We start from the raw sequence: 19,834 nt of genomic DNA on the forward strand, positions 1-19,834 counted from the left end.
ATATTTTGCACGAAGGATCACCGCTCGGGTTCACGTGAGTGAATAGCAATGTGGGAAAAAATTAAGGGTTGTTTTTCTTCTTGAAGAAGTCTTGTTTGTTCATTCCGAGATAACTTTTTTTTCCCGCGCATGAGTGGCAAGCAGAAAGTTGCTCATCCAGGAACACGTAACTTTTTTACAGATTTGCAGATTGATGGGTTATTTAGATTAATGCTGCTGCCGGGTGTTATTGTGTGAGAGGAAAGTCGGTGAGGAATGGAAAGTCTCTCGGTGCTGTCGCTGTTTGCGAGTGCAGGAGGTTACTTGTTTTGATTGTGCAACCTCATCAGCAGAGTCCACAGTGTTTGAAGTTGCCTTCAGTTTTCCACCAATGGGTTGCAGTTTTAAAATAGTCTAATTAGGTAATGTAACAAAAAAACTGAAGAAGGGAAAAAAATTCTGACTCACACATTTAAACAGAGTTCTGGCAAATCCTCATAAACATTTTCGTCAGTGAAAAGAAATACAAACAAGAAATTTGGATTTCTTTCCTCCTCTGCTTGTTTATGCTACAGTAATGAGCCTAGGATCTGCGCTTTTCAAGAGTTTGGCAACAGCATGTTCCTTTATCTGAGAGGGAAAATGTGACAGCTAAAATCTTCATAAAATAACGGCCTTTAGATGTGCTTTTCACTAAGACTGGGTGAGATGAATGTGCTATACATCAGCAGTGACTGCAGAGGGGTCACCCAGAGTTCTTTGCTGCACACAAGCCGGGGACCTGTAGATGGAGCTACAGCACTGCTGGAAACATGAGTGGAGGCGCGAAAAGAGATCAGTTACTTTTCCCTACAGGAGCCATTCGTGGGAACAACTTGGAGTGAAATCCTCCATTTCTGTGCATTTGACCAACAGAAACAAGTTCTGCCACCAAAAAAATGAAGAAAAAAAAATCTAAATGAGCATTTATTATCCGGCCAAATTAATCTGTTTCAGAAGTTTAAAAGTTGAGAACAATTTAGATTTAGATGAAATGGATGAAAGTGAAAAAAAGAAAAGAAAAGGGATCATTTACACTTGAAAGCTGATTTTGAGCTTTGCTGTCATTAGGCCGCTTTAAGTATTTAAGTCGAATTAATATTTTAACATACGAGGAACCTCATCTGTCAGGAGTTGGACTAGAAAGAAACCTGTATACCTAATGTGAGTATTTCTTTTTGACACTGCCAGGTAGCAACTGCTTTAGACATCATTTGACAGCCTGTGAAATGCTGATTGCCTCACATCACACACTGTAAAGATGGCATTTGATGAATGTTTGATGCGGTGCAGCTGTAAACACACTTGGCAGCTGCACCGGGTGCTTTTTTTGGGGGGGGGGGGGCTGATAGAATGGCCGTCTCCCTAGATGAGGCCGGGACAGGGTCAGATCTGGCTCCAGAGGTCTCAGGAGACCACCTGTGTAGAGCCACAGCAGTTGGGGCCATTAGCCAGCGCAGCGGCCCGGCCGAGATCAAAGCCGTAATCAGAGTTGTCATAATTGTTCTTGTTAACACTGTCCCTGAAAAGGAGATGCTTTGTGAGTCTCGGAGCCGCCGTTTGTGGTTTGCTGCATTGCAGTGTGGCCGAGCTTTTTGTGGGAACAGCGCGAGGACTGTGCACGCCTGTGAATTGTCTCCTTGTTGCTGCTTTGCATCTGTTTTCCCTCTGTTTGAAAAAAGTTGGCGGCCTTAGAGGAGTGCGTTTCTTTCGGTCTCGTGGGGGTTACACTCTCCATCGCCGTGGTGGTGGGAGTTCTCACAGACCTTGCTGTGGGAATGTGTCCAGCGAGGGAGAAAACAAAAATGATGGCAGGGACGGCGATCCGTGTATTCATGGTTTCCAGTCTGAGATCTATTAATTATTAAACGATGGGCTGCGACTGCTTGCAAACTTGCTCAGCGGTGCCTTCTGATTTAACACAGTGTTATTATTTAGCTGACCTGGATTGGCTACGTGTCAGTTGTCAGCTCTTGGATGCAGCCTGAATGTGTAACCTTGAAACATGTCCCCCTATTAGTGGGATTAATAAGCTTTCCCTGCTAATATTCACTTCATTAGGGCTGTGAAATTGTTCCCGTTTTTTTTATAAGATTTTAGACACGGATTTCAGTCTTGAGAACTCATTTGATTCAATTTAAAGTAACCAAATGCATCATTATTATTAAACGGCATAAAGTAATTTATAAGTATGAACAAGTCAAGGGTCTTCAGATTAATATTAGTTTGCTGCACTAAATAACTGTGTTGATCTGTTGTAGTGTTGTTATATTATGAGCGTCTCCAGCCTCGATGAAGTATGCTCTGCGTTTAACCCCATTGTGTGTGCTGTATCATAATGACTACATTTACCATACTCACCACCTTCCTAGTCACAGAGGACAGCTCTCCCCAGGCAGCCGAGGTGGCAACCTGTCCACCCCGTGTGTGGCAGTTCCGGGGCCCAGTCTTGGCCCCTGCCACGTTAACGTGCGTTTGAGCCGGGCTGACAGGGAGAGAGAGAGAGTCCACACGACTCCCTCCACGCCTCCTCAGGGGGAAAGGCTCGCATGGCAGATCTGTCACCCAGGAGGTCGCTCAGTGTTAACGCTCCCGACACGGATTAAACACTAGTGGCCAGTGCCGGAGTGCGGGGTCAGTGTAGCCACCACTGACAGGCACCACGGGGCACCCGCTGACTGCCCCTGCTCCAGCCTCGTACCGGTGCTGCTCTGGCCCTGGCATGTGTCAGACAGACGGGGAGACAACGGCCAGTGCCGGCCCTGTGAGCAAATGCTAATGCCTCTGCCTCGCACGGCTGCTCTTCTTCAGTGCTTTGATAAAGAGCTGATATCACTATTGCACTGTACTGGGCAGGCGTCCTCACAATCTCTGGCTGCTGCTTATCAGTTTGAGCTGGCTAATGTTTTTATATATATTTTATTTTTATTTTTATAAATTAGTAAAAAAAAGACCCACACTGAATCAGCTGAAATTGCACATTGCAACATCACAGGTTATTTTTTATTACAATGGTTTATGGTTTACCCAAAGAATATAATTGTTCATGGTTAGATTTAGCCAGGATTTTATTATTTAAACAGTTTTTTTTAACCATCATGTAGTAGATTATTAATACTAATTGTATACTCAGTGGAAAACTAACCACTTAACTTGAATAGGAAGTGCAGTAAATATCAATGTTGGTAAATTCGTGTTTGATAGGAAAATTGAATTTTAAATTGTATCACCCTGGTCCTCTTCCAGCAGATTTCGACCCGCTGAAGAGGGACATGAAATTCCCCATTTTATTGCTCTCACCCAAATGTAGTTCCACCCTCTCGCTCTCAATCTCTCTCTCGCTCTCTCGCTACCCAGTCGATAAGACTTGAGCTGAGCGTATGTGAAATATTTATTCAGCGTTAGCTCAGAGCACTACGGCTGCCCACACACTCTACCTGCCCTGAAGAGAAATCTTATCTGTTCTTCCTCTGCCTCCGACACCCCCTGAAAGCCTGTCCCCACGCTGGCCCGAGCTCAACACAAATTACATGTCTCATTGCTCTGCGTTTACAGCTACTTTAAAGCCTGCCGCTCCTGTCCTCTGCATAAGCCCTCAGCCAGACTGTGTTTCAGCCTGGCTGTATAAAAGAGACCTGCGTGAGCTGAGCTGCTATTTGTGCTTTTGATTCATTATTAATCTCTTTTTTTTTTTTTTTTAATTGAGAAGGTAAAGCAGATTAATTTTTGCTGCCCTTTATTTCACCCTAGCAAAATAAGATAATAATATCTTCAGAGTAGAGACTATTCAAGGTTATGTCCATTTTTTTTTTAAATAGCAATAATTAGAATTTTTTTCCCTTAATATTTGTTTATCAAATACTTGAACATACTCGCACAATATGTCCTTTTCTCTGTCTCCCAGAGTCCGCCGCACACACATGCACGCGCACAAACCCTGCAGCCTGAAGTCAGTCTTGTTAACTCTTTCTGTGTATGTTCACGTAATCTGGCATCCGTCCACAGCCCCTATGACTGACCCTCATAATTCTGGCTGGCGCTCTTCTCGCTTTGTTTAGCTTTCCAAGTGGAGTGCAACTGAAGAGAAGAAGTGAGGATGCGGCCAAGATTAAATCTTGCATGTTTTTCGGATAGTGCACAGCCTTAAAAAATAAAGGTATTTTAGAAATGTACCATGAGAAGATTAATAACGGTATAGTCAATTGCGTTTTTTTTACAGCAAGACACCATGTGCCGAGATGCCATACTAATTTGGCTCATCAACAGTATTATGTGTGTTTTAGTGATGTGAGGCTTGTATTTATAGTCTGTTGTGTGCAGCAGTGTATAAGGGCAGCGCTTGGCAGGCTCGCAGTCTGCTGCTACGTCTGCCAGTCAGTAGTTTGGGTTGGTAGACTGGGCCACCCCGCCCTCTGTTAATCAATTTACAGGATGGTAGAAACTCTTACAGAGGGTGTCTTTGTCCCTTTGTTCCTGCTGCGATCCCTTCTCCCTCTCCTGGGAGAGTGTGGGTGGTGGGAGCTGCCATGCTTGCTCAGCTTTAAGTTATTTTATTCACACTTTTAATCGCTGAGTGCTTTATTATTAGGTGCCGGATTCTGCTGGCCAGGGGATCTGCATGAGAAGGCGCAGAATGCATTTAGTGGAATCATATTAATGGCACTATAAAACAAATCTGTCAGGCTGTTCTTAACCCTGCTGGCAGAATTGCCCTGCCCAGGGTTGCCCCCTTCTCCAAGCGCTTACAGGTGGCTAAGGAGAGTGCATCTCCATCATCTACTCCACCGTGTGCTAATAGTTTTATTAATTCATTCTATTTTTTCCTCCCTAGACACCCTGCGCATAATCATACAGACGTTTTTCAGCTAAAGGGTGTTTGTCAAGGGGGGTTTCTTACACTGGAGACACTCCTCCCAGACATGCACACTATCACTTGCTCAATTACAAGTCGTTTGTTATCTAGCTCTGTTGTGTGTACACTGAAATGCTTCGGTATGTCATTAATTATTACCTCCCTTGCTTTTGTTTACGTCTTTGCGTCCTTTTTGGTTAAATAAATGACTGTTTCACAGTTCGAGCAACATATTAGCATCGTCTTGTTAAAAAAAGTTCAAGGTTTTACCTGTCATGCCTAATTTGTCTGGAGTCAGGCCAGTTAGACTGAAATGGAGTCCACCTTTTGAAGGCAATTAAAAACGTGGATTATTTTTTTAAATACAAATTTACACTGGCGTTTCAAAGGTTGCACTTTGTCCAACATGTCCTTTAATCACATATAGCTGCTTTCTAATAAAACATAAACCACTTACTTTGGAATTAGTTCTGTCTCCATTTCACACAAACTCTGGAGAATGGGAGCAGACAAGGGGACGGTACAGCCTTGTCTCTGCTCATTACTGTGGGAAATCTGACGGCCGAGTCTCAGTCGATGCACCTGAGTGAAGGAATCCGAGAGATTTTCCCCCAGATTTTTATCCTCAATCGTTTTTATTAGTGTTAAGAAAGCATGTAAGCCCTCAACACACGGGCTGACATACCATGAGGGAAGTATTGAGAAGATACTTCTGACAGTTTTGGTTTATACCCTCATTTAAGCGCTCAGTTTAGACACAAGGCATTGTATTTCTGTAGGCTTTTATCTTGTCCACTGAGCCAGAATGCGGTGTGCAGAAATTTGCATTAGTGGGCGATTATGAATACCTGTGACAGATTCTCACTGCCGGCTCCCTGGGCGGAAATGAATTGGCTCCCTCTGTTGACTTGCTCAGGAAGACAGAGACCAAGCAATTAGACTTTAGTGGTTAATGTAGCAGCTTTTGCAGGGAGGGCAAGGAGGTTCAACATTCCTGCTGGGCTCATGTCAGTTTCCAGGCACATTTCCCCCCTTTTCTTCCTCCTTTTTTCACGAGAATACTGGGAATATGACAAGCTACCTGTCCTCCAGCCAGCTGAATTCCTCTGGGGCCAGGGGAGCGTCGCTTTAGAATCGCCTCATGGGAACTGAGGTGACAACACATGACGTAGGTTATTCATAACAGAGAGGAGATGTACTGCAGCTACCTTTGCACATCATGCATATTCATTGTTTACCTTTTTTTACATCCCCCCCCACCAGCTCTAGTTTGCTGCTACATATGTAATTCAAACGTAAAAGAAAAATACAACAACATATTGTTCATTTCCTTATGTCCTGCTGTGTTTCTGCATTACGCTCCAGCTCACCCAGCATCTCCCAGGTTGTACGCAGGGATAATACGTGTTACAGTGGTGACGCCTGGGGCACTCGGGCCACAGTGTTGTCTGCATTACTCATGGTTCACGTTTCTCTAGTGGCCATTTGAACCTAGGCTTGGTGTGGCAGTAGGTATGACTGGCCCCCTGAGCAACGTGCACGGTTACTATGACACGAGCAGTCTGCTGTTTACAGGCCCGCTATTGAGGCCTGAAGGCCCCAGAGCTTCACATCCTGTCTCGGGCTTAACTCAAACATATTGTTCATACTCTAACCGGCCTCTAGCTCTTTGAGCCTGGACTGCACAGTGCTACCATTGTGTGGGGTCATCACAGCAGTAATATTCAATGTTTTGAAACAAAGAAAAAAAGACCTGCTATGACAGAACAAAACATTTAGCACTGGTTTTATTAATTATTGAACATTTACATAAAGGGTGAAGATGAAATTAAAGTGTAAACTGTGTCCGTTTTTCGCCTCATATTCACACTATCAATAGATTTTGAAGGTTCAACTTGCTGTTTGGGACATTTTTATTTCATCCCTGTCAACCTGCTGATGTGATCCTCCTCACACATTCCTGATCACTTCAGTCGGAGAAGGACTCATTAGGCTGTCACTAAATGGGTTTAAATGCAGCCGTCCAATTAGTTCTCTGCTGTGAAATGCGGTGGGTGTTGTGCAACGTGCTTAGCACCACTCCTTTACAGAATTATGAGGGATTAGTCATTCAGTGTGATCCATCTTATTTCTACCAGGGGTCTTGGCTTTTCTCAGTATCATCGCCACGGAGGGGGTAAATGTTGCAAATGCTTCTCCAGTTGCCATATGTGCCTCGTCAAAGAGACTCGCTGCCTCCAAATCTAAGCGGATTTGATGTGCCAGTTAAAAGACAGCACACCATGCCTATCCATGTCGTACTTTTCTTTTCAGCTGCAAGGCGCTCCGCCAGCACAGTGTTTCTCCTGCAGATAAATAGGATTTCAAGATATTAAAAGTTGTCCCTGAATGTCTGTCACTTTCAAATCGCTAATAGTACCAATGCCTTGCTGTTCATGAGATTTAGTACATGGTTATCTCCATTATACATTCAATTTTTATAAGAGCCTTGCTGAGATTTCAAAGCTTTGCATTATAGCTGTCGTGTCCCTTCTCTTCAGATCTTCCTGGTGACGGTGTGGCACTGGGAGCTCTTCATGCTGCCCCTCTTCCTGCTCCTGCTCATCGGCTGGAACTACTTTCAGCTGTCTACGGGGAAGGCCAGCTCCAACCAGGACCTGGTGAGTGACGAGGTCCCCTGAACTCCTCAGTGTTCATCCACACAGATCTGTAGACACACGGCGCTGTAGTGTAGATTCAATCTATGTAAACCCACCGATGCTGGCATCCAGATGGAATTAAATCCTTTAGGTAGACACTGGATGAATTGTGGTTTTACAGCAATGCCAATTAACAACTCTCACACTTGCATACATACTATATAATACAACAGTTGTTATATAAAATGCACCTCAGTCCGCTGTGGCAGCATTCCAGTTGTTTTATAGCTGGTAAGACTAGTTTCTACATTGTCTCCAGGGGCTCAATAAAACATCAAGCATTCAGAAGCCACTGAAATTGAATCACTGTAAATGTACAGTACAGCCGGCAGTCTGTTGATATAGTCTCACGACATCTGAAGAGGCAAGACTGCAGTTCTTTCCACAGCGTAAGACTATCTCCTCGCTATCTACTGTTATGGAAATGATGTTTGCCCTACACATGTCTGTGAAGGTTAATGCTGTTCACACTTCCGACTGCCCCCCAATTTCACTGTGTTGTAAGCCTGCTCACCAGCCAGCCAGGGGCCTGGCCTGTTCACGCACCCTCCCCAAAGCAACATCCTCGGCCCAGTGATTGTGTTTATGGCTGCTGGCAAAGATGCCGTCCCTAGGCAATGTTAAAGCCCCGGCTCACCCTCATATCCAGTGTGGAGACTCTGTCACCCCTCGGTGACCCTCAAGCTGGCAATGACACAGCTCTGTTCCCAGGCAATGTCACAGCGTGCACCACAGTGGGGTCAGGGATGACTTGATATAAAGTGATCTAGGCAACAGCATCCAAATTAAATGTGGGCTTTTTTTTCCCTTCTCCTTTCCTCTATCTGTTTTTCTGTGTGCTTATGTTGTGGAGAAATGAGATTGCTTTGGTGTGACAGTGCTCTTGTGAAGAAGGCCCTCTTTCACCTCTCCTTTTGTGTGAGGTCACCCCTGTGATGCAGTCTCTATGGAAACAAGCCTCTCCCAATAGGGGTGAATGTACTCAAAGAAAATTTCATTACTAGGTGTTTGTTAAAAATGCTCCAGTGCCCACATGTCCCATTCGTTTGAAATCACCCTTCTACCCTTTATTTTCTCTCAGGTGAACATGAGCATGGGTGACGACGAAGAGGAAGAAGAGAAGGTATTTCATCTTGTCTCTTTCTAACATTTTAAGGGATAATATGTTTTACTGGAATGTTATTACTACTCAGTTTTCACTTTATATATACAAATATATCTTTTTGAGCTTCACCATAAACACAGGCTCTTGTACCATTTTGGCTGTGACATTACACTTTGTACAGAACTCTCTCTTTCTTTGGCCCCGGGTTTGATCCTTGATAATAATCCTTTCCGAATAACCAAGGTTAAATCAAACAATATAACAACATCTCGATACTGCTGGGTTGTGTTAAGTTCTTATACAAATATGCTGCTTTGAGAACAGGAAATATTTCACCCAAAAAAAGCCATTCAGGTTCTAGTCAATATTTTAGCACATTGACAGTCACTTCTCAGAAGCTCTTTTCCAACTAAGAATAGAAATATTTTCATGCATCCCAAATGAGGGCAGCATCTTTTGAAACAGTTGCAGCATGAAGCTCTTTCTTCTGATCCTCTGGGTATTCAGTGTCACTCTGCAAATGCACCACATCGAGACTGCAGCCCTTTGAAAAGCTATATTACTTCAATTTAAACAGTTACATTTTGCACAGCTGTTTGGGACGGTACTGGTAGATATTGGAATTAGCATCAGAAACATTTACATGGAGATTAATATTCCGATATTAACCAGGTTAAGATGGTATTCTGAATAAGACGCTCCATGTGAACAGCATTTTCTGATCACCTTCACCCAAATATGAACATTATCAAATTAGGACACGTTGAGTATTCAGACCATAGTCTAATTATGTTTATCTGTATTTGTCTTAATGGCAATAAAAAGACTTGTTAGAGTTTTCACAGCATTCTGTGAAACGTCATATGCTGTTACTAACTGCTTGATGACATATACTCTGTGTTTAATTGTAAACAAGGAGGATGTAATGTTTATGCAAGCCATAATCAGACATTGTAACATGTAAACAGAAATATGAATGGATTATTACATTAGAAAATGTCTTCAGAATAATCAATAGGAGGTATATTGGAGGTGTTCCTCACCTCTGTCAATTTGTTAATTGGCTCATTTGTTGATTTGTGAGCATGATAATGCAAAAACTACAGGTTGGATTGTCACAAAACTTGGTGGAAGGATGTGGTATGGGAGGAACCCATTGAATTTTGGTGCGGATCCAGTGTCAGATGCTTTAATATTATGAAATTGCACTAATTTCTGAATAATGAATAATTCAAGAATCTTAAAGAAAAAAAATCAGGCATGATTACAGGACCGATAATTATGAGTGTGTTCAAATGCAAATCCAAATTAAAATCTGGATTTAACGAATTCAAGTGTAAGTTTCATACGTATATGTATGGGCCGTGGTGGAAGTAAATGTTCTACTGAGTGGACATTTTGTTCAGAACAGGATTAATAGCCTGATATATCTCCATTTGAAGGTTGTAACTAAATGTAAAAGTTATGGTGAGAATGACATTTTTATAATAGACCAAATAAACAAACTACAATAATACAAATGGAAACTAATACACTGCTCCAAAGGTTATGGGTCATTTTCACTTGTTCATTTAAGATAAATCATACGTAATAATATTTATTAATACATCTTGGCATCTCTTGAAAAACAAAACAAGTAGCTTGAAAATTATATTTCCCTACAGCAAATAATATTCAATTACACTGATCCCACTGTCCTCGGTAAAAACGGAAGAGTTAACAGGGATGTGCATTATTGCTTTATGGCAATGAAGTGTGGAACTAACGCCGAGCCTCCAAGCGATGACCCTTGCGCTGCGTGTCTAGGCCCAGGATTCATATCCATAATGCGCTCAATATATTCTGTTGTGCTGACCTGGGGCGCTGAAAAAAGCCAGCTTCCTTTAAAAACAAAGGCACATCCACCAACTCCTGTCTGAAAGGATGAGCTAATTCACAGATGAAACTCGCATGATACGTCTGCACACAGAGTGGGAAGCCACACACTGGGTATCACTGCGAGGAACCGGCAAACTGGTGCTCGGACACGCAACCGTGACACCAAATTCAGCGTTTCTATTAATATTAAATCACATTATAAATTTAATATTTCATTTGCCTTGAAACTTCAGGATTTACTTTTTAGAATGTTAAGAAAGGGCAGTGTCTTTAGGGGAGGTTTAAGAATCCTCTCAATGTGCCGCGTGCGTTTCCGAACTCAGCTTTCGCCTCTTAAAGCTTTTTGAAAGCTTTCTACATGAGGCGTCTAAACCCTTTTCACACTCTGAGGAAAGGAAATATCTCCTTTCATTTACTAATTAAGCACTCACCCATGTTTGTTTTAAGCTGTCAACTTTAATTTAAAGTGGCTTATTTGAAAGTCTTGTTATGGTCTTGCTGTCACTTGAATGTGATATCATGCAGCTAGATCAAGCAGTGTAGCTTTACACCTCCAATCAAAGTCTGCTTTAAAAAAATATTTGGGGTTAAAGAGTGATCAGTGTGAAATTTGAAGACTTCAAAGCCTTTTGCTTTTTTCCCTAGTCTCCGCTCGAACACGTGAATAAAGGCTTTTCCCTCTGAGAAGGTTATGATTACCACTCAAATATGTTTTTATCCCCCTTTTGTCCCCTTGAGGAAGGAAATATGTAAACCTCAGACAGAGTAGCGCGAGTATGAAGGCATGACGTTAAAGAGAGACGAAAGGCTAGGCACTGTTACATCAGGATAATACAGAACAGATTCTCTGCCTGTGAACAAATCTGTCCTCGGGGAAAGAGGCAGCTTACAAATTATGTGTGGGCAAAGTGACTTCCCTTTGGCCTTAGGTATCAATTGTGCAGATAGACAATATTTAATCATAACATAAAGCAGCAGAGAGGCAAAAACAAGTCCATAGATCTCCAATGGAAACGAACAGGGGAGATGAAACGGCCCGTTCGTTGCCCCCTGGCTGGGAGTGCTGGTCTTGGGTTGACTTGCTCCCAGAGCCCAGCCCGGGGGGAGTTGGGATGGGGGGCTGGGGGAGGAGGCAGTTGCGGGGGTGCTAGACCGGGCTGGGGATGGGGAGGGGGGGTTAGTCCATCTCTCACCCGATAGTCCACAGTCACCGCTGGGTCTCCTTGAGTACACCAGATAGGCGGACTGCCCAGGTCATGATCCGTAATGTGCATTACGAGAGCCCATCGCACACGGAGCCGCGGACGCATTAAAGCCTAAAGAGAGCCGGGTGGTTTTCCTCTGTTTTATCCCAGCAAATTGTTTGTCAGCTCATTTTACCTCCATATGTGATCATTTGCCAGGAACACAGGTGTTTTTCATCCAAACACACTTCTTATCCCTGTCTGAAAAGTCCCCAGGAAAACATTCAGTCTGAGAATTCAAATTTGGCAGCGATTATTCTAATTAAAATTATGCTAAATGAGCTTTTTTACAGTCTTTGATGACACCCTGCATGTCTGCGAGAGTATGTTTACCTTTGTGCAGGAGATCAAATTGCTTCTCGATTACTCCACCCTTAAAAGGAAGCTTTTACAATTTTATTTGAAATGAGAATATGATTTCACACAGGTTTTTTAATCAGTAAACATTTAGGATTCATTTAGTCCGTCCCTCGCTTACCCGTCCTTTTCCCATTTAAGCAGGACATCTTTTATTTATTTAAATTTGTTCATGTTTTCTCTGCACTCATGTACGTGTCGGGTAAAATGAACAAAGATAAAGAATATTGATCATATGATTCATTTAGGAAGAACTTCAGTTGCTCACAAGATGGGAGGATTCTGCAAAGCTTACAGCAGATGAAAACTGATAATCACGAGACCTCCGTCTCTAGATGCATGATTCAGAATATCCATTTGTCTGTTTTAACATTTAGAAATGAAAGCCGATAGAGTTTCTGTTTAATCCTGCCAGGACAGGCTACATTTTCCCTGCTTGTGTTGCCACTGCGGAAACCTGCAATTTCATATACTATAGGTAACAATTCTTTAAATAAATGTCCAAAAGCGACTAAATACTAAAAATACTTACTTTATCCCAGAGAAACCCACAAATTAATTAAAAAACACGTGACGTTTTATTTTGGTCACCTCTTAATCACAACATATCCTCTACCTGTGACGTCTCTGCCATTACTTCCCGGTGTAAACGACTTATGAAGACGGAAAACATACTGCTAGCGTGTTGTTCCGCTGTTTATATCGTCACTCAGGATTATTCTTTGCCATTTGCCGCGTAACGGGAATAAAACTTTATAACGTCAGGTAGATTTTCATCGGCAATGATGGTAAAGACTAAAACTACCACATGATGTCATCTAACTAGGTCTTTTAAGTATTGCTTTCATTGATAGACTCCTCGTGGCCAAATTTACATATTGTACGTTAAAATAATGCGTCATATTGCAAAAAAAAAATTGAAATTGTGAAAGTGAGGCAAGCTGATGAGGAGGAGGAGGACCAGGAGCTCACAGACCTGGCTCATAGATTGTAATGTCTCAAACCGAGTTCCCTGCTTTCAAAATAAACTCAGGATAAAGAGCTCAATTAACACCTGATGTTGGAGTAAACAACGTGCACAAAGGTTTGCTCAGCCCCCCCACACAGCAAGGCAGAGCAGGAGGATGCACGCACACAGACACTCCTCTCTCCCCACGATGAGACCGTGACGTTCAACTCAGCATATTTGCGATAGTTCTTCCTTTTTTGGACAATACTGAGCCTCCAGTGTGTGTCCAGATCCGAGCCCAGTGGGGGAGGCTCCGCTAGTGTGGGAATTGCTCTCTTCCTGCGCCCTTCGTGGAGACGAGTGGGCCTGGCGGTGGGGAGTCTCTGTGTGCTGGCAGACAGCGTGTTCCCAGGGGCTGGCTCATGAAGCTCTGATAAAGGCGTCCTGTCTGGAACCTGTCAATGCACACAGGCTGCGACTTTGGCTGACTCGGAACATAAACATATAGACAACCTCCAGCCTCCCGGTAGGGTCCGTCAGCGTGCCCTCCTCCCCCCCTGCGACACTCTCACTCCCCCTTCTGCCTCTCCCACCCTCCTTTGTCATCATTCCTGTCATTATTTCCTCCTTTTGATGTGAGCTTTCTCAGTCCTCTTTAGCTTGTGTTGCTCGTGTTATCATCAGTCACTCCTCTGACTCTGGAAGGCCTTCACACTCGTTATTTCTAGCCTTGATGTGATCGTGTCTTTTTTTTTTCCATTTTGACACAACACCCCCGCCCTTCACACGTTGACTTATTGCTTGACTCAGTCATTACCATCGTGGTGCTTTAAAAGCAAATAATACTTTAGGTGCAGTGGTGGCTGTAACAAGAATCATATGAATGAGTGAGTGAGCGACACATCCCACTGGTGTTCTGAGCAGGAGGGTTTTTTTATGTCAGAGAAAGTGTTCGGGAGCCAGACCTGGCAGATTTGTAAAAACATGTTGAAGCTTGTCCCTGTGCAGGCTGCTGGAATGGAATCCGTCCTCTTAAGTTGTACTGCACTTCTCGTCCTGGTTGTCTCGTCTATCTGATTGCCGATTGGCCATTTTGTGTACTTTTCATCTACCGGAGAGACTTGATTGTGCTGCACTTGTGCAACAGCCCTATTGTGTGTGTCAGACAAAAGCTGAAATCTCTCAGCCATCCACATAACACCGTCTGAGCACTGAGTCCCTCTCATCTTCAAAAGCACAGTCTGAAGATGTACACTGTTTGCTCATTACGGGCCATTCAATAGATAAATCACACGTAATGGCATTGCAAAGATAAACTGGTCTTTGTCTACCCTGCCCAACAATTGACATACAGTCGTCCCTCATTTGTGTTTCCTTTTTTTCTCTCTAGGAATCTGGAAAAAAGGGTTTGATGGATAAGATACATATGGTGCAGGAAGTCGTCCTGGTCGTCCAGACTGTTTTGGACGAAATCGCAAACATCGGAGAGCGATTCAAGAAGTAAATCAACCACTTCATTTTTTTTCATTGGCTTCATTATCCGTTGACATTAGACTGACGTGATTATTCCTTTACAGCATATTCAACTGGTCCGTCCCCTTCATGTCCTGCATGACCTGCTTGGTGCTGTCTGTGACAACGGCGCTGTTGTACTTCGTCCCACTGCGATACATTGTGCTGATATGGGGTAAGTCGTACATCCAAATACACAAAATTGTAAATGGTGTGGGCGGTTGTTGCTCAGGAGGGAGAGAGGAAAAGGTTGGTAGCTCGATCCCCGGGTTCCTCCAGTCTGCATTGCTATGTGCTCCTGGGCAAGATATCTAAACCCAAAATTGCTGTTTGCTGAAAAAACACTGGTTTTAGAAGTGCTGCACGAATGTGTGTGTGGGAATGGGTGACTGGGACTTGTTATATTGAAAAACCGTCCATTTAAATATGTGTACATTCATCTGCTTATTAAAAGGATTTTGTGAACTTACCAAAAACTAACAGACTGCCACAATATTCTCTTGCTAGATTCTTCATTACTCTGAGCAAAATGTCCTAAAAAACAATATAAAATTCAACGGCAAAAACCACACATTTCTTATTCAGTCGTCCTAACTGAAAATCCATGAATTTAATGAAGTGCAGTAATTTAAGAACTCTGCCATTCCAACACCTCTGCAGATGCACCGAGATCAGACAGCTGCAGAGGTTTGCTCTGCTCAGTGTGGGCTGATGTGGCAGAGCCCAGCAGAGGCGAGGGCCTAAGGTTTGTGTGGAAACAAAGCGGAGGTAGAGCAGCAAGCTGTATATAATACATGATGTCCTTGGGCAGTCTGTAGGCTCCTGGTCTAGCCTCTCATTATCTGCTGTAGTCATACAGAATAGACAGTCATCTCAGTGGTCAGGGAGATAACGCTGCCCTGAACAGGCTCTCCTCCTCCAGCTGTAAGCCCACAACCACTGTACTTCCACGCTGCCTTCAACACAATCAATACCGAAAAAAAACACTGTATCAAACAAAAAAAACACACAGTCTGAGACACTCCTCTGCCTTCCCAGTTAACCCCCATCTCTGTGGTTGCAAGGCAGGCCTTTCAAGTTGCTTGCACATATTTAAGTCCTTAGGTTCTTTGTCTGCATGTTGAGGTACAGGCAGTACCAGGCTGTGAATATAATGGTCCCATTACAAGACCCAGGAGATATTTCTTCCTCAGCGCTGCGCAGCCATGTGCAAAGTAAATATAGATGTGCTAGAAATGATCGGGTGGAAGCAAAGAAAAGTTGTAATGAAAGTTTGCCTGTTGTTCATTTTGCTCTGCCTACTAATCCCATAAACATCTGTCAGTATGTGGAAGGTATATCTCCCGAACCGATCATCTTATCGGTTTTACACTTGGCACTTGTAACGTAAATTGTCCGGGGAAGTGCAGTGTTGAATTTGGGGCGATTTGGAAACATGATACGTTCAATTTTAATAAAATTTGAATAAACAAGCCACTGGCAGTCTGTAGCAGTCAGTGGGGGTGGGGCAGTGGGCAGCTGGGTCAAAATCAAAGCCGGATCATTTTAATAAGCTGATTACTTTTATTTCACCATATCAGCCTGACACAGACATTCACTGGTGTTGTGGGTCCTGTTCTCCGTCATGGAAACAACATTCACAGAGTCGCTTCCTGTTCGTCAGTTTGTCTTCAAAGTTAAAGCACAAGGTCAATTTGCTGCTGCGATGCTTTATACAGAGCTGAATTATACCCTTTATTTTGAGAGATTGTGAACTAGGATCTGAGGATTGTGTCAATTGCTTTACAGACCCCCTGAAATACCTGACATGCAATGTATGAAAAAATAAATAGAACTTGAACAGTAATAAAGTAAATTCAGTTTAATTTTATGAAAAACATTGACTATAAAATCTTCACTGCAGATAAACCAGGTAAGATGATCACATGACTAACTTCCCTCTGCACCACAGACTGTTTATAAAAAGCTCTGCACACAGTGACAGTATATTGTAGAACTTTTTGAGGAGGACTCACTAATGACAAGAAATAATTCTGAAGTGGCTCCGGAGCTTCAACACAACGAGAGACAAGAGAACAGCTCATTCCAAACAGGCAGGTTTACAACGGGTGGTAATAAATTGAGAGAATGACGTTTCCTAACCTGTCTTCATTGGTCGGGCTTGAATTTACTTTTCCTGGAACAAATAATTTGAAATGACATCAATGATGTATTAGCTGGGTTTTCTATTCTGAGCATGCAGTGTTACACAACACTTTCAGTGTAATATTAATGCGGTTGTTTTGTACAGTGTAAAGCTGTAACAAAATTGCCGGTTGGTATGACACCTTCATTTATTAATGTGTTCTTGTTTTCACAGGCGTTAACAAATTTACCAAGAAGCTGCGCAACCCATATTCTATTGACAATAATGAAATACTGGATTTCCTCAAGAGGGTGCCGTCTGATGTTCAAAAGGTAAGGGTCCAGTTTTACATACAGATAGGGAGGGAATTCCCTGAAGATGTCGGCATTATTTGCTGTACCAGAATTCCCAAGTGTTGCAGAAATATATCCTCTGGCTTTGTTTGATTATTAATGGACTCTCGCCTTTAAAGCAGCCCCGGCCCAATTATTCCTCGGTGCAGCTCCATGTAGTCGCCGTGGCGCCCGAGCGAGGAGATGCTTAGATCTGCACTCAGCCACATTGCCGCAGCCTCGTCCGTTATTAGCAATTTTGTCTGTGTGATTGAAGCGCGGTGACATTAAAGTTCGTGATTGGCCGAGGCACCGGCAGAGGGCTCCTGACGCGTGTGGCTGTTGTGTCAGCGCATAAAAACTCTGATGTGGCCTCAGTCACTTCAGGGTGGCTGAGTCAATTAATGTAGTCATGAGCCCCGGTCGTCTTCCTGGGTGCCATATGTGATTACATATTAGCCATGGCTGATATGTCATTTGCATTTACATCACAGAGCTGAGGAGAGCTGTCAGGGTTTTTTTGTAAGTGGGCGCCGGGCGCTCGCCGTTCCCCCGGCTGAGAATTCTGCCTGGCCAGGAAATGAAGTGCCACACAGCGCCTTCATCTCGGAGGTGACTCGCCAGACAGAATTCAGCGAGAGAAATCCTTCCAGTCTGGATCTGGGAGTACACTCTCACCCCAGCCTCTTTCTCTGCTGCGCCCTTGATGTCCTCCTGCAGCAAGCCATCGCTGACTCCTCTGTGATGTCGGAGGGAGCCTGTGTTGTTTGAGATTTGGCTGACTGAGTTGGCAAAACAAGGTGGTAAATACATTTTGATTCGGAATCTTTTGTGTGTCTTCTTCCCCCGTTGGGAAACAGCGTTTGAGCTTTTGAAAGCGACTCACTTTCAAATCCCACGGAAACAATACTTTTTAGCCCGGTTTAAAAGAGAGACTACATCTTGAGTATAGCTCCAATCATAAAAAAAAAAAAAAACACCCTTAAGATTCATCATAAGTACGTTTCATTATGTGCTGTGAAAAAATAACCTTAACATCATATACACAGGAGACCCAAAACAATAGACCACATATTTTGTTTTTGTTGACTTAGAACTTCAATGCTCGGATAGGTGTGGACACAAAAACACCACAAAGGCTGAAAATTGACTCCTGTCTTTCTTGCAAATGTGACTTGGCAATTAGTGCCTGTGCACATCTACAAAGTCGGCCTCAAACGGGAACTTCTGACAACACAGTGTCTGTCCTGAAATAAGAAGCATCTGTCAGTTCTGAGGACAGTTTCATGTTCTGATGCAGGAGGCAGTCACTTTGTTCCCACATTCCATCTCCCATTCTAATAATGGAGACCGGCTAATTAGCATAGTTCTTACCTTTATTCAACAGATTCACCGCATTGTTTGAGCTCGGCAAGCACGCTTCAAAAGCAAGTTTTTCGAATTCCAGCTCCTCTCCTTTTCAGTTCACCCTATGATCAGTCTGCTTTGGACGCTGGTGGCAATTTTGGTGGGACAGAAAAAAAAAAAACGTCCCAGTAAATTTTGTTTTTATGTCAGAGAGAACATGATTTTGCGACACAAATTTATTTTGTAAATACATTTGAACAGCATGGATTTTCTGAGAGAAACACTGAGACATGAGTGAATCGTCTTCGACTTAATTCTACATATGTGACTGGCAGGGGAAAAAAACTAGGCTGTGAGTTCAAATGTCATTTTTCACGTCTTGTTTTTGCCTGAAGAAATTAGTCACACTCCGAATCTGTAAAGCCACAAAGAAAGTTAGACATCAGCCGATGTTGATAACTTCTCAGCTCCAACAACCCTGGCTTTATACTATTCTGAGGCTTGAACAAAGTTTTCTTTAGGGGACAGGAGCTATAGTGAGTGATTATGCAGTGTGCAGCTCCCTGACTGGCCTGGCAGGTCATCTCAACAGTTGATGTCTGTTTCTAATATTGTGATTGTGGTGCAGAATGAGGGGGGCGTACACTGGTACGGAACCCTTGACTCTTCAAATCCTTCCTCCCTGTGATTAATCCCCTCTGCTCCTGTGTTTAAAAAATGATTCATTACAGGCGAGCCCGCCTCGCTTTCCCCTGCACCAGCTCTCCTCAGGGGAGCCATTACCGTGCGCTCCACTGAGCTCGGATTACCTGCCTCTGACCAAACTCCTGTTTGTTTTTACAGGTGCAGTACAGAGTGCTGAGAGCGCCCACCAGCCAGGGCCAGCCACGGAGGAAAAGGTAGGCTCGGCGGACATGCTGGATGAAAGCCTGCTCTCCTTTTGAATATGGTACGCCGCGCTCCACCTGACAACAATGCTCCAGCACTAGCAGAGCCCATGACCCCGTGCACCCCCCCCATACCACCCTAACTCTGCCCCCTGCTGCTGAGGGGCAGACAGCCGCACTCTGGCTTGTGTGTGTGCCTCTCCCCTGACAGGGGCTGTGAACTGCAGCGGCTAGGAGGGAAGCACATGGTGCTGTCAATCACAAGCCTGGAGGTAAAGAAAAGAGCGCTGCCAGGCGCACCCTTCATCTTTGGATAGGATTTAGAAAAGGAATGAAAAGCGTCGGTTTTAGTTTACCTTCAACTTCCCCTGTTTTGACTTTTTTGGACTTTGGTGAAACAGAAATTTGCCTTAAGGTTATGGAACCGAAACCATGGCAATTTCTTTATATCCACATGTATATATAATTAAAGGCTCAAAATCATAGAATAAATATCATTGATATTTGAATTACAAGGGAGAATCAATGT

At 43.4% G+C, this 19,834-nt stretch overlaps 1 protein-coding gene across 1 annotated transcript in view; it reads left to right on the top strand.

Annotated features, from left to right (window-relative positions):
• mctp2a (multiple C2 domains, transmembrane 2a) overlaps positions 1-19,321 on the top strand; it is a 33,225-nt gene extending 13,904 nt beyond the window's left edge. The window contains 9 exon segments of the mRNA XM_061076559.1: positions 7,411-7,530; positions 8,651-8,692; positions 14,493-14,602; positions 14,680-14,789; positions 15,275-15,302; positions 15,304-15,346; positions 15,466-15,538; positions 16,974-17,071; positions 19,262-19,321. Of these exon segments, the coding sequence (XP_060932542.1) occupies positions 7,411-7,530; positions 8,651-8,692; positions 14,493-14,602; positions 14,680-14,789; positions 15,275-15,302; positions 15,304-15,346; positions 15,466-15,538; positions 16,974-17,071; positions 19,262-19,321 (684 nt within the window).
• Positions 19,322-19,834: the final 513 nt, after the last annotated feature.

This window comes from Limanda limanda, chromosome 8 (genome assembly GCF_963576545.1).
Source record: "Limanda limanda chromosome 8, fLimLim1.1, whole genome shotgun sequence".
NCBI lineage: Eukaryota > Metazoa > Chordata > Actinopteri > Pleuronectiformes > Pleuronectidae > Limanda > Limanda limanda.